Raw genomic sequence first — 16,130 nt, forward strand, 5'->3', positions numbered from 1 at the left:
AAATAAATCATGTAAACTAATTCATTTTATTGTATTAAAAATAATATTTTATTATTTGGTTTATTATTCATAATGTGTTATGCGATTTATTTTATGCGTTTTTGGTTATTTATGAAACTATACAAAACAAATCATGAAATTCTGCATAGAGATAAATTAGCATTAGAATACATGCTTTTAAAATGTAAGACTACACTATTCATAAGAAAGTATATAAATGTCAATTTAAAATATTTTTATTAATTTATGAGTAATGGACACTGCATAGTAATCCTGGTGATCAATAATAATGCTTTCATAATAGTCATTGTCAAGACTTACAAAATCCTAATTAACTCATTTCCAGTGCTAGTTGAAAGACAAAATTAAATGAAGTGAAATTTGTTTGGATTTAATATATTATGAAATTTGTTGTTAGCATTCATTAGCTTTTAATCAGATGAGTTTGTAAGGACATATTCTGAAAATACGTTTGCATAATTTTATTTGATATTTCTATAACCCAACTTGTGATATTTTAACTCAAAAAGAATTATTCGTAAATATAGAAATGTGTCAATGTTTTTTATCGATAAATTACTATTTACATACATTTCCAAAAATATTGTAGAAAAAAATTAACCATATTTAATGTATATTCAACTTTAAATATTAGTTTAAGGCTTATATTTTACGCGTTTTATAATTTCATTAAATCTACCGTAGCTACATTACTAGGTCAGCTATATATCCATACACATTGTAATTTCATTAGATAAAATCTCTTCCTCATATTATTTACCGAACAGTTGTTCAAAAATTTTTGATTTTCAAACAAATACTCATGAAACCGAAGGTGGTATAAGGCACTCTTCAAAGCAGCAAGCGAACCCATCTACGTCATCACTCTCTTCTTCCGGTTTCAGCGGTGAGGAGCTGATGAGCCAGCCCTTTAGCCCTGCTCTTCGGTATGAATCGACAGTCTACCTGATTATTATTACGCATCAGCAATGTTCCGTATTTTCCTTGCTATTATATATATATATATATATATATATATTTCAATTAAATTTAAATAATTCTCTTGCGCCATTACTGCAAGGAATGAAATTTGAATTTAACAAACATTGTTTATTCGTAAAAAGCACATTTAAAGTTAATTAAATTTGAAATGAAATTGAATTACAAATAAATCATTAATTATTGCTGCGAACTAATCTACAATATCATTTAAATTCTGAGAGCATATGTAAATCAAGTGCAAGCATCAGAATCTATAAATGCATAATATATAATTCCAATAAATTTTTTAATCCTAAAAATTTATAAAAATGCATAAGTGAATAATTGTTGAGCAGGCAACAGACAGACTTACCAAAGCGAAATTGCCTCCAAAACTAATTCTTCCAATCATTCAATTCGTGTTTCGCCATCCATGTAGGCAAGTTTTTTAGTAGTACTTTGATCATTTCTTTGCCAAATAATGGCTTGCACGCCTTTGTACAATTCAGCCATATTGGACCCGTTACCATAACCTTATCCTTGAACATTCTGAATGTCGAGGCTATCATTTTCTAACTTATAAATAATTTCATTTGCTAAAACACTATCAGTTTCGTCTTTTGCTTCTATAAAATCTATAAAGCTTTCTTCAATAAATATGGATTCGTCTTTTATGTACACGTATCTAATAATCTGACACAGTTTCTCATGATGCGAAACATCTGGTGTGCAATCAAATACAGTCAAAAGTCGTTAATCCGGACTCGTCGAGACTTCGGCGATTCCGGATTATAGATCATCAATTTAAATCTGGTAAGATGGCATGCAGAAATTATAAAATTAAAAATATGAAACCGTAATTTATGAAATAAAGAACAATTATGATCTAAAGGGTATCAAAATTTACAAAAAGAAAAAGCTTAATATTTATTTGTTTACTTTATTAAACATTTCTTTCAATGTAAGTTGTTTCAGTTGCTTCGTTTCATGTGATAATACTTTCTCTTTAATTCTATTAAACAGACATAATTTCTTGTTTAGTTACAAAGTTCCGCTGTTCAAGTCGTATAATTGCTGTGTCGATAATACCGACTAATTTGTCAATCGAAATTTTTTCGTTTTCAATAACCTCTGTGTCACTTTCTTAACTATCGGAAACGAATTATAATGACGAGGAACTTGATTTAAATCATATCAAAGACGGAGTACATCGAGATGAAATACTACATTTAGTAAGGAATTATAAGCCAAATAAAATAAAAACATCTGCCCTGAAGATCAGGATAGTGCTGAGAGATCAACTTCCAATTCATTGCGCGCCGCGGCGTGAAATTGATAAACAGATTTCGGATTTCGAAACATAATTTCGCTTTGTAGATCCTTTACATATTAGTAAATATATATCGGAAATTCTATTTGACATAAACCAAAATTCAAGCTTACTTTTATAAAATTGCTCTAACAGTCTTCAAAAAATAATAAGCCGGATCCAATTCGAAGTTAAAGAACAACGCAATCTGCAACATTAACTGAATTAGATAATTTTAGCTTAGCTTATACCGTCTGTTATACATTAAACGTGCATTTGTAAACGTATTTTGCGCACACGTATATTCGCAGCCGTAAAGGTCTTACGCGCACGCGTAAATGCCTATGTGCATGCGTCAACGCGACGCATGCGCAGAAAGTTTGCTAGGTGCAACTTTGCCGGTTTACAACATGATGTCCGAAGGCACAAAACGTGATGAGCACTTGACATGGAGAGAATCTCTGAGGTGAGAAATTTATTCTGCACTATTTGAAGTTGATGTAATTGATTAGGAGAGGCAGAAAGAATAGGTCGGATATAAGTAGTATAAATATGTCTCTTGGTTCTTAGGCTAAGTCCATAAACGCTACCATAGTTCTATTTATATAGGCATCCCAACTGTTGCCATTCACAAGTTACTAAATACTAAATGTGAATGTTGCCACTAAATATTGCACTGAATAGGGTCCTGATTATTGCCCAGTTTCGTGCCTATTTCCATCACCTGGAATATAATTTCTCATGTCAAGCAGCCTGTGGCCCCATTTTTTTTTAATCTCTGACTACTTGTGTGATTGTTCATGTAAATTCTTGGGCCTATAATTGTCGTTCTTTATGTGTGTTATGCCTCAGAACTTTTTCTGTACATACCAAATTCAATTCTTCGGAGCTTGCACAGAACTTTCTCGTAAAATAACTTCTTGTCAGCAGCTCGTTTCATTCTTTGTTTACAATTATACTGCTTCTGTATCAGAAATTTTCGTCGTTATTAATTTTTTTTACATTACCAAGGAAGTTACACCTCGAATCCGAACCCTCTACCTCAAAGATACGATAGGAGGACCTCTACACACCGCGGCTTCTATTAGAAAAACTTCAGTGTAATAATCTGGCAATCTGTCATTGCCGAAAATGTCTGCGAGTTCTAAACGTACTGTTTATGTTGGTAAGAAATCAATATTATTATTTCCTTGTAAGTTATATATATAGATGAAATTATATACATTTTGATAATGGTAAAAACAGAAATTTCTGTCTGAGGGACCATTTCGTTTGAAAGCTAACATATGTAAAGCAATTTCAAATTGAAATTTTGTTTTAGATTGTAGTATGATATTAAAATTCTCACCCACCTAGTGTATAATCATTGTTAATTTAGTCGATTTTCCTTATTATTTAGGTCGGTATAGATCTAAGTACCGAAGACTTAATATCTGTTTACTTTTTTATATCAGATATTAACATTTATTTGATTCTGTGTGTCAATATGTAATATAATTATGACACGTTTTTTGTCGGAGCTGTCGACAGAAGCATTTTATCTCTTCTGCTGATTACCTTGGAGAATTTTACCCGAATTAATAAACCCATTTTCTTTTCATCTTTTCTCTCCTGCAATAAAATGTTTCTTTAGGAAGTCATAGACAGCTTGTTTTTTGAATCTTTCCATAAATTTCGCACAAGATTTTCATCTGTTTATATACATGTGGATATTTCTCATTTAAATGCGCAATATTTAACTTAAACATTTTCCGGTACAATTCTGTTAGAGCGGCCTCAGTTAAAAATTCGCCAACAACTATGCCAAATATCTTGGCTTGAGAATTTAACATTTGAAATATCATTCCTGGCTATTTTGAATATTTTTTATGTACATTTAAAATAATCATGGCACGAGATTTCTAGTTTTCATTTGAAATATCGTCACTAGTTATTTTTTTGGACACTTTTTTTTAGTGCGATGGATTACACAATTTGGCAGTTACCTAATGACGAAGAGGCTGCGATAAGATTCTTTCAGGATAAAGGAATAATTCATAGCAATAGACTTTGTTCTCAAAATCATTCAATAAACTTAACTTTTGACTCAAGCAAAGCTCCTATATGGCGTTACGTATGTTCTTGCCGTGAAAAAAAGGATTGAGAACCACAACATGTTTTGGAGGCTTACGTTTTACTTTCCTTGATGCCGCTCGTTTCATCTATCTGTGGTGTCAAGAACTGATGTCGATTGAATTTTGTAAACTTCAATTAGAAGTGAGCCGTAATACAACAGTAGATTGGAGTAACTACTTTGGAAGTATGTGCAAGTAGTTTGATGTCTCTTAACCCTTTTGCCATCCTCTCCTGTCTGTGAAAATTTCTCCCCATCAGGCCGTCTGTTTTTCGTAGCGTGTAATGTTCTTTTCTCTGTGCATCATAACTTTCCATACATAATTTTTGTAGTGAATGAATGTCAATGAATGTTAAGTAAAATTATAAGGAAATAAAGCATAATTGAAAAATAATAGGTTGATCTTTACATTATGGTAACTTGGCATTTTTTAGGCGAAAATTTGGTGACCAACTCTCCTACAGCAACCCTCTATTTTTTTTTTTCCCGCCGCCATTTTGTCTTCACGAAGTAAAGACATGTTTGTTTTCTTTTTATCTACTGAACACTTCTTCCAACAATCTACTAGCCGAATTACACTTATGCTAGAAATTTTATCTAACAAAACTGCTTAATCATGACAAATATTCACTGCAATATTGGGAAAAAGTGCACAATACCATGCTCCTTACGCGTTTTTCAAAATAACACATACACATAAACCATGTACACGCCGACTTATTTTTACTTAAAAAAACATCTCAGAATTACACAAAAATGGCATTGCGCACACTCTTCACTATATCCACGTACACTGCTTTTTTCTCATAAATTAGAAAAATTTCATGAAAATACATGACAATTTTCTGAATCTTTAAATCCGGTAAAAAGAACATATATGAAATTACCTGATCGCGAAAAAGTTTATACCCTTTCCAAATATGAACATTTCCACATATAAAATAAATAAAATATCCATAAACTTTTACCTCTAAATCATCTATTATATTATACACGTCACCAACGAATTCATACCGCAAGCATTACAAATACTTAGTGTCAAATATTTAAATTATTTCCATGCACGGTTACTTCAACTTAAACATATACCAAATTCCTACAAACATAAAATTCACAAAATAACTATCATTTAATTAAAATATCACTAAACCATGTACACGTCGACTTATTTTTACTTAAAAAAACATCCCAGAATTGCACAAAAATGGCATTGCGCACACTCTTCACTATATCCATGTACACTGCTTTTTTCTCATAAATTAGAAAAATTTCACGAAAATGCATAACAATTTTCTGAATCTTTAAACCCGGTAAAAAGAACATATATGAAATTACCTGATCGCGAAAAAGTATATACCCTTTCCAAATATGAACATTTCCCCGTATAAAATAAATAAAATATCCAAAAACTTTTACCTCTACATTATCTATTATATTACAAACGTCACTAACTAATTCATACCACAAACATTACAAATACTTAGTGTCAAATATTTAAATTATTTCCATGCACGTTTACGCAAATTACTTTAGTTCCACCTCACATTTAGAACAATGCATAAAAATAATATCCTCAAATAATTAAAAATACTAACTTACCTATTCTTCTTCAGAATCTTGATTACGTGTCCGATAAACTTTTCTTATTTCTGTTTCAGGATCTTTAAAATCATACTTATAGTTCACACCAAGGTACCAGGTAAAATAAATAACTTAATAAAACATCTTTACTTCTATCTTGCACAACCTTAAAGAAACACTTATTACTACCCCTTTCAATCCCACTAAATACCCATTTCGAATTCACTTTAGTTAGGGCCATGGGATCCAAAAATTATCGAACACTGTTTCACACAACACAGAATAAAGCCAAATACAAAATTTCCAGATTTTTTCCCAATTTCCCCCCTTTTCCGATTAAAGAACTGTAATTCGTCCATTAATATCACATGACATATCCCATGATCTCTCATTTCCCTCACACAAAATAATGCGTTATCGGAACTGAGTACTGCTCACATTATTACCAAAGTCCCAGGTAGTAACCTTTATCGCCTCCAAAATGTCACCAAACTACCAGTTACCATATTCTAAAGATCAGCCTAATAAATATCTCTGTTTATTTCTAACAGCAGGCTAATTTGATAACATCGGTTCCAGGCGGTCCACTCATATCATTTTGTTGTAATCTTTTACAATTATTATTTTTTTTTTTTTACAGTTCTTTTCCATCTTCCAACATCAATCATCAAGTTATTATGGACAGTACTCATCAAACGTATATCCTTCTTGTCTTTCCAATTCACAACCTCATTTTTTCTCTTTTGCTGCTGAGTAGATGTTGAAGCCCTCTCTCACTGTCTTGTATCTTATGTAAAATGGCGCGAATATTCCTAAAACCCGGGGTAAATTCAATTAGAAATAGATTGCCTGATTACTGCTGCCCTCTAGGAGGTATTAGAACAAACAAAAATAAAAACTCAAACAAGTAAACATTTAGAAAGCATTTTAAAAGTTTTAAAATGTAGAAGAATGCTTGGGGTAGAGTAGACTTGAAGGTACCCCTTGTATTATGGCAAAATTATTGTTTGATTTATCACCCAAGTTGTTGTTTCATTTAACGTAGTCTGAGTAGTTGAATGTTATGGAAACCCTATTGTGATGTAATCGGGTGCATGATTCTAGGAAATTTTGAATCATAAGATGTTTTGTAAGCGTTTTTGTGGTGTGTGTTGGTTTGATTCTTTAGAGGGTAGAATGGCCGAATGTAGTAAGATTAATTTGAAGTTTCTGTACGATTTGGAGCGAAAGGGAAAAGAGCTTTAATTGACTGGTGTGTAAATGAAGGTTCACTTAGTAGCCATTATAAGTGTCCTGGATGTAGGAAGGATATGCGTTTAGTCGAACGTAAAAACCGTTTAGATGGAATTTGAATGGGTTTGTAGGAAGAAAGGTTCAGATGGTCACTATGTGAAGCGTTCGATCAGAAAGAGTACCTGGTTTGAAAAAAGTCATTTGAGTATGATTGATATTTTGATTTTTACGTGGCTCTGGGTATACAAAGCGAACTCGAAAATCATGGGAAGTGAATATTTGCTTTTGGTAGTGCTTAAATGTATAAAATGTTTTTCCTTTTTTATGTAATTTTATTGTTTGGTTTAAAATGTATTTTATTGAGATTATGTATTCTTTGTTTGCCTATATTGTAGAATTTGGTGCTTCTTTGACTTTTTAAGTGAAAATATATCGATGTGTACATGGACAAAGTAAAGGGAGTGCGCAATGTAAGTTTGTGCAATTCTGGGATTTTTTTTTTCAAGTAAAAATAGGTCGACGTGTACAAGGATAAAGTTAAAAGAGTGCGCAATGCCATTTTTGTGCAATTCCGGGATTTTTTTTAAAAGGAAAATAGGTCGACGTGTACATGGATAAAGTCAAAGGAGTGCGCAATGCCATTTTTGTGCAATTTAGGGAATTTTTTTTTAAAGTGAAAATAAGTCAATGTGTACATGGATACCTAGTTTGTGCAATTGTGTTTCTTGTTATTTTGGCTTTGTGTAGCGGCGATTTTTGGCGCAAAAATAACGAGTCAAAGAATTGCACAAAATCAGTATCCATGTACCGCCCAAAATCGCAAAGTTTCACCAAGCGGTACTCTAAACTATACTTTTACCGAATGCTTGTAGTGCATTACGGCCGCCTTGTGGAAGTTTCACTAGAACGTGCTAGACGCATTACGGACGACAAAGAGGTTAAAAGATTAAAATCGGTAGCCAACAAAATCATAGAAATAGACGAAAGTCTTTTTACAAGAAGGAAAAATAACGGACGTATTATTCTGGAACAATGGGTATTTGGTGGTTTATGCTGGGAAAGCAAAAAATTTTTTCTGGTCACTGTTCCTGATCGTTATGGTATGACATTAATGGCTGCCATTCAAACAAACATCACGGATGGCAGCATTATACTTTCAGACTGCTGGAAAGGATATAAGGAAGAAGAAATGCTGGGTATGGACATTTCACTGCGTATCACAGCTGTAATTTTGTAGACCCTGAAACTTGATGCCGTATCCAAACTGTGGTGTGATTGTGGGGCAGTGCTAAATGGAGAAACAAACTGCTTGCCACCATTATTTAGAATCATATTTAATAGAATTTATGTGGCGTCGACTATACTCAAAAACTCAAAATTTTTCTGCAGTAGTGAATGATATTTGTAATTTTATGCCACCTGTTTAGACTGTATATCTTTTTTTAAATTATATATGTGTAGAATAGTTTAAGTTTGCTTATAATGATTATAAATATTATCTAAATATATAATAACCTTTACACTGAATTGTAAACATAAATTGAAATCCTGTTGACAAATTCGTTTATAAAACTATTTAAGCAAGAATTGTTCGTACTGGAAAGCAAACTGTTAGAATATGTATTGTTGAAATTAAGAGTAAAAAAAAATCTGATAAGTATAATTAAAAGAATTAATCCCTCATCACTTACAAGTTTTATATAATACTTTTGTAATCCTTAACAGAATAAAATCTAATTACCTTAAAATTTTTTTCTAATATAATTAACAAAAACGGGTAGAGTAGACTGAAGGTTTACCCTTTGTGTTATTGAAGTTGGTGTTTCGTTTATGGTAATCTGAGTAGTTGAATGTTACAAAAACCCTATTATGACATAATAAGTTGCATGATTCCGGTAAATTTTGAATTATGGGATGTTTTGTAAGGTCTTATGCTATGTGTTGGTTAGAAAATACATTTCTTGATAAGCCTTAAGTATGTGCAAGAAATAGACATAAGTATAATAAATAACTAAACTAATACAATTCAGGCTTAATTGTCTCAGTGCGCGATAGAAGCAAGATAAAATTTAATGGAACAACTTGTCGTTACTCGACAAGCTCATGATGCATAAGCAAATATGTATAGTGAAGACAGCTAAATTTGATGATGATAGCCACTAATTTTAAAGGTTTTTGGATATCGCAAAACAAAGGTGAAATTTTTCAATTAACGGATTTTGTAAAGAAATGTGGAGAAGCGGTAATAAATGAAGATGATATAAAAGAAGTTTTTCATTGTGATGACAATGCTTCTCAATCATCAATCAATTAATGAATGGCTAAATCTGTAGTATGGTTCTAGATCCAGAAAGTACAGCTACTGATAGTAAAGAAAGTGACAGAGAAGTTACTCAAAACTAGAAAATTTCGATTGACAAGTTAGTCGGAATTCTTGAAACAGCAGTTACAGGACTTCAACAATATAGCTAAACAAGAGATTATGTCTGTCTACAGAATTAAAGAGAAAGTTACTAGTACAAAAAATGAAGTAACTTAAATAACTTACATTGAAAGAAGTGTTTAATAAAATAAACAAATAAATATTAAGTGGTTTTTTTTTTTTTTTTTTTCAAATTTTGTTACCCTTTAGATCATAAATACTTAATTATTTCATAAATCATAATTTCATATTTTTAACTTTATAATTTCTATATGTGGACTTTGTTCCGTATATATTTTTTTATTACTACTATATGTACTTGGCCATTTAAACAGTTTGTCCATATAAAATGTACATATTTCAAAACTGTATTAATGTATAGATGAAATTGCTTGTTAATTTTTTCCATTATGTAAATTAAAAATGCTAGCTTAATGTAAAAGTTGTAGTAATAAGTCATTAATTTAATATATTAAGATATTAAAGCAGATAAAATGCAAGCTTAATTCAGCATATTTATTGGCAGACATGTGTGTGAAATTAAATTAAACCAGGTACTGAAATTTTGTTACTATTAAAATTGTTAATAACAACCTTATTCTGAGATCTTATTCTTGTTTAAAAAAGTAAATAACTAAAAAAATTATGCTTATAATTTAAAATTACTATTTTATGTGAATAAAGCAATTTTTTACAGGAGTTGCAGGGTTTGAATTGTTCTGCCCCTTTAAGAATCTGGATATTCATTATTATAATTGTTTCCATTGCTAATTACCCTTACCCTATCACTAAAGTCACTAAAGCTTCATGCAAAATTTCTAAAAGCATTACAAATGAAATCAGTGTTTATATCTTGTAATTTTTCAAAATTTTATTTTATTTTCAGTATCATGATTTTGATTTTTGTTACATATTTTTTTTAGGTGGGCTTGCAGAAGAAGTTAATAAAGATATTATTCATGCTGCTTTTATTCCATTTGGTGAAATAATTGATATTCAAATTCCTTTGGACTATGAAACACGTATCCTTTTATTTTTGCTCACATTATCATTATTTTTCTTTTATGCCAATGTTTCTTCTGATCAAAAACCAGTAATTTTTTACATTTGATTCAGTACTTTCCTTTTAATGACAAAGTAAAAGAAAGAAATACTTTCTTGCTAAGTTGTAAATCATCAAGTTGTAATCCATAAGAAAATTTCACGAACCTAACACATGAAAAAACAATAACTGTTTAAAAAAAGTTGGTGGACTGAAAATTTCACAAAACAGCAACAAATTAATGGAATAAAAAATGCAGCTAACATGCATAATAAAGTACTTAACTTTCTTTTTTTGCTATCTTTTGCCCATGTGAACAGAGATATGTTCTAACTGAGAATTGCACTTATTCAGACAAATATTATCACAGTTACCTAGGTACAGCTCATAAACTACTTCTAAGTTGCAAGATTTCTGTAATAATTGTTGGAAAATATGACTTATTGTAACCTTTTTACTGCATCACCTCTCCTCCTTGAAATGTTTATTAGGCTTAGTTCTTATTTTAAAGTAATATAGTAGTTACTTCTACTTCTTTTTTTCTACTGCCACTGTTTGTGTTGAGAACGGACTGTTTCAACCTAATTAAGATGCAAAAACGAAACGTGATGTTACATCATCTGGAAAGCCGAATTGTGCCGATAGCTGATTGGTTGCCGTGAGACGACGTCATGCCTACTTCTGGTATAAGTATCTCGCATCGCTCTGGCTCACCCTTCTAGTTTCTGCTTTCCTGGCTCTTGGGTGTGCGGTTTCCAGCCCCTTTTGAAGGTTGCGTGCAGTCCAGTGAATAAGTTCCTTGGTTCCTGTCCACAAGATGACTATTCCTGAATAAGCTCCTTGGTTCCTGTATACAAGATGACCTTTCCAGAATAAGTTCCTTGGTTCCAAAAGCTACAATGTGAGTGACTGCCGTGGGCGGCATCCATGTTCTTCATGAAGGCAGCATTTAAAATAAGTTAGCGGCGATTCCTCGTGCTCAACTACTGTAAGTGGAGTTAGGCCGGATTTAAGTGCTTTCAAGGACTTAATTTAAATTTCAGGTGCTTTCTTGACCATTGATCATGGACTTATTGAATATGTAGCCAATTTCATTTGAGACCGCATAATTTCTGTTTAGGACATTTTGTTTGTATTGAATGCCAATATTTTTGGAGATCAGGTAAAATATTATTTGATGAATGAAAGTTTGAAAATGATGGTTATATTATATTTTTTTTCCAAGACTCTGATACTGTTTAAATTGATTCTTTGTGTTTTTATTTTTTTTTATATATTGTTAATAAATTGGTTAAGTTTGAAACCTCTTTATTGTCTTCAATGTCTGCACAACATATAATTTCAAGGAGCTTTTATTGCTACTACTGCTAAATGTTTAATTTTATAAACTTCAAACTTTGCTTTAGCATCATTTTGGTTATGGGCCAAGCCCCTGAGTTATCTTTGGTGCAGACTTTTGAAGTTTAAAGTTAATTTAGGACTTAAGAGATTGGGGGCCGGTTTTTGTTGAAATTCAAATATGGCTACTGTTAATGTTATGCATAATATTGCTAAACTTGAGGCATGTAATTACTTTACATGGTCTAAAGATATGAAGTTTGTTTTAAATGAGAAAAATGCATGGCTTTTGGTCAAAGGTATTGAAAAATGTCCTGATTTAAATGATGTTAAGGGTATTACAAAAGAAATTATTGCCGATTATCAAAATAGAAGTCGTTTGGCATTATCTTTAATTTATATGAATGTAAGCCCTGAATATAGAAACTTAATAAGTGAAATTGATGACCCGGTAGTGGTATGGAATACGCTTGCCAAATACTTCCAGCCAGATTATCGATCTAGACATATGTCCTTGTTTTCAGAGTTCTTAAATTGTAAAATTAAGCCAAATGAAAGTATTAGTTTCGTTTCTTCTGGATTAAAACGGGTAACTGAACAATTAGCTGAGATTAATCAGGCTGTAAGAGATGTATACATATGTTTTCAGTTTCTTAGGTTCCTTCTAGATAAATATGATCAAGTAGTTTAGAATGTTTTGAGGTGGCCAGATGAAAAGTTCATATTTAAAAATGTTGTACTTGAAATACTAGCAGAGGAAACGCATCTTAATTTAAGAGAGATAGATAGGGAAAATTCCAATAAGACTATAGATGTTCAAAGTACTCACTGTGAACCCAAATTTAAGCAGATTAAAAGGCTCAAGTGTTATAAATGTGGCCGTTCAAGTCATATTAAAAAATACTGTAGGTGAAAGGTAATTTTTCCAGATCACATTCGCCTGTTTCTTCTGTTTCCTCAGCTGTATCTAGTAGTAATAAAACATCTAAGTGTAAGAATAAACCCAAGTTGTGTAAAGGTAAAAATAATTCCCATGCTCAATCCCATTTTATAGCTCAAGCTAATGTTAACAACTTGGAGGAAAATGATGATAGTTGGATTTTTGATACTGCTGCATCTCGGCATTTTTGTAAAAATCGTGAATTGTACGATACTTTTTCTCCTGTGAAAAATGAGAATGTGCTAGTAGCTATTGATGGGGTAACTTTTCCAATTTATGGGAAAGGTACTGTTAAAATGAAATTTGGGGATACAGTTATTTTGCTTAAAGATGTTTTATATTCACCTGAACTGAGACAAAATTTAATATCTGAACCTAAGGTGGATATCAATGGAGCAAGATTTTATGGTAAAAATGGGCAAATTAAAGTTACTGATGATGAAAATGAAACCTTGTACAAAGCTAAGTTGATAGGAAGTAACTATCATGTATTCCCGAAAATAGTGAAAAAGGGGGGCAAATCTGTAAAATTTGAGGCATCCACAGTTCAGCATAACAATAGTGAATCATGGCATGGTCGGTTTGGTCATATAAATTATGGTGGTATTGTCAGGGCTAGTAAGAGACATTCAGTTCAAGGTCTTCCTGTGTTAAAGCACTCGCCTAATTTGTTTTGTGAACATTGCCAAATCAATAATCAAAGACGAATCTCTATAGACCCTTAGAAGGTATTCAAGTAAAGAGGCTGCTTGAAAGGGTTTTTCTGATGTATGGGGACCTATTAACATTCCAGGTAGGAATAGTGAACGTTATTTCGTTTCCTTTATTGACGAATATTCTCATTATGTGGTAGTGGAGAAAAGTCAGGTGTTTGAAGTATTTGAAAGACATATAGCACGTGCGGAAAGATCTTTGAACCTTAAGTTGAAATACTTTAGAACTGATAATGGACGAGAATATGATAATGAACAATTCAGGTCATATTGTAATAAAAATGGTGTAAAGCATGAATTTACAGACGTATATACTCCAGAAGAGAATGGAGTTTGTGAGAGATTCAATCAAACAGCTCTCAACAATGTACGTGCAATCTTACATGATAGTGGAATACGTCCTGAATTTTGGTCAGATGCAGTAATGTATTTTGCATATTCATTTAATAGAATTTGTCATAAGGGCCAAGATAGAACCCCATTCGAATTGTATACTGAGCGGAAACCATCAGTACGTCACCTTAAGGCATTTGGAACGATTGCCTATGTGGGAATTCCAAAGGCTAAAAGAAATTCTAAGCTTGATCCAAAGGCAACGAAGGGCCGATTGATTGGATACTGTGTACGAACAAAAGGGTACAAGATTTGGTTGGAAAATGAGCAAAAGGTAGTAGAAAGCTTAAATGCTACTTTTAAAGAGTCAATTGGAATGCAGAAAAGTGGCAGTGGAGCTGCATTGGGCACCCTTCCTGATTTGGAATCTGAAGAAAGGATAGAGTTCCAATCTACTGATACTCCAGTTGGCTATTTTCCTGAAATAGAGGAAAGAACCGATACCAATGTACCTTCTTCTATACCTAGCACTAACACTCAATCTACATTGAGACAAGTAACTTGGCTTCGTAAACCTGTTCCAAGGCCAGACGGCACTCATACAGATGGATGTGTAGTATTTTGAGAGGGGGTCTAATCAAAGACTACGATCACCAAATGATGTAGAAAGGTATTGCACTGAGCATAATATTCAGTATGATCCTATCTTGTTTGATTTCAAGGGAAGCAATACTTATAGTGGTGAAATCGACCCAACTGGCACTCCTTCAACGTCATATACCCAAAATAGCTGACTAGAGGTTTCAATTCCAAACACTTATAGCCAGGCAATGAAATCCACAGAAAACCTTAAATGGATAGAGGCAATGGAAGAGGAAATGGCCAACATGTGAAAGCATAAGGTATGGCATCTTGTTCCACTTCCTAAAGACAAGACTAGGTTGCAGGTGGATTTTCAACATTAAACGTGATGAATTTGGAAACATTGTTTGTTTTAAAGCTTGTTTAGTGGCTCAGGGTTATCGGCAAATTAAATACGATACCTATGATGAAACATACTCTCCTGTAGTTAACTTTTCAGTAATAAGGCTCTTTATCTCTCTTTTAGTTGCACACCTTGGATGGGCAAATATACAATGCGACGTAAAAAGTGTCTATCTCTGCGCTCCTTTATCAGAGGAAATTTACGTGTCCCAACCTCAGGGTTTTGTAGAGCGAGATAAAGAAACTTTTGTGTGTTGTTTAGATAGAGCCTTGTATGGTCTGCATCAGAGTGGGCAATTATGGTACTACGAGTTGGATAGAACACTATGTAACCTAGGGTTTATCAAGTTTGAGTGGTGTAATTGTGTCTATCGTTTTAAAGATTTTGTCATTTTGTTGGTTTATGTTGATGATATTGTTGTGTTTGGAAAAAGTGAAGTTCAAGCTAAAAGGATATTTAAAGTCTGAATTTACATTTTGATTTGAAAATTTTAGGTAAAACAAGAAAGCTTTTGGGTGTGGAATTTGAATATGAGAACAATAGTGATTTGATTCATCAACAATTATATATAGAAGACATAGTTGATCGTTTCAAGTCTTTTAAAATACAAATTACTTCCCTTCCAATAGTTAAAGGTGTGAAATACTCAAAGTCCCAGTACACAAGAAGAAACGACTGAAATGATGAATTATCCTTATAAGAAATGTTTTGGGATGTCTCTCGTTTCTTTGTAATCGTACTCGTCCGAATATAGCTTGTGCTGTTAATATATTTTCTCAGTTCCAAAGCAATCCTGGTAAGTTTCACTGGGAAGGATTACTTAAACTTTTAGGATATGTTTCCAATACCAGACAGCACAAACTTAAACTGGTATGCAAGGAACTGAAGCTCAATATATATTCAGATTCGGATTTTGCTCCAAGCAGGGATGATATGGTGTCTATTGGTGGACAAATAGCTTTGTTGGGAGAATCACCTGTATCTTGGCGTACATTTAAAGAAAGGGGGGTGAGTTTGTCTACTATGGAAGCTGAATTTATCTCCATGACTGAATTAGCAAAAGAATTAGTTTGGTTTAAAAACATTTTGGATGAATGCATTCAGTTTAAAATTGCAAGTAACTATGTTTCAAGACCAATA

General features: G+C 32.4%; 1 protein-coding gene across 2 annotated transcripts in view; it reads left to right on the forward strand.

The window, feature by feature from the left end:
• Positions 1-3,330: 3,330 nt before the first annotated feature.
• cyp33 (peptidylprolyl isomerase cyclophilin-33) overlaps positions 3,331-16,130 on the forward strand; it is a 51,411-nt gene continuing 38,611 nt past the window's right edge. The window contains exons 1-2 of one of the 2 annotated variants that reach the window (XR_015038731.1): positions 3,331-3,455; positions 10,563-10,661. Coding sequence is in view for 1 of the 2 variants with exons in the window: in XM_035373836.2 (XP_035229727.1) it covers positions 3,422-3,455; positions 10,563-10,661 (133 nt within the window). In the remaining variant the exon portion in view is untranslated. The remainder of the gene's footprint in view (positions 3,456-10,562; positions 10,662-16,130) is intronic. The other variant, XM_035373836.2, reaches the window with a different exon arrangement.

The sequence above is a fragment of the Stegodyphus dumicola genome, chromosome 1 (assembly GCF_044657685.1).
Source record: "Stegodyphus dumicola isolate Sdum_Otavi_A_Nest chromosome 1, ASM4465768v1".
NCBI classification, from domain to species: domain Eukaryota; kingdom Metazoa; phylum Arthropoda; class Arachnida; order Araneae; family Eresidae; genus Stegodyphus; species Stegodyphus dumicola.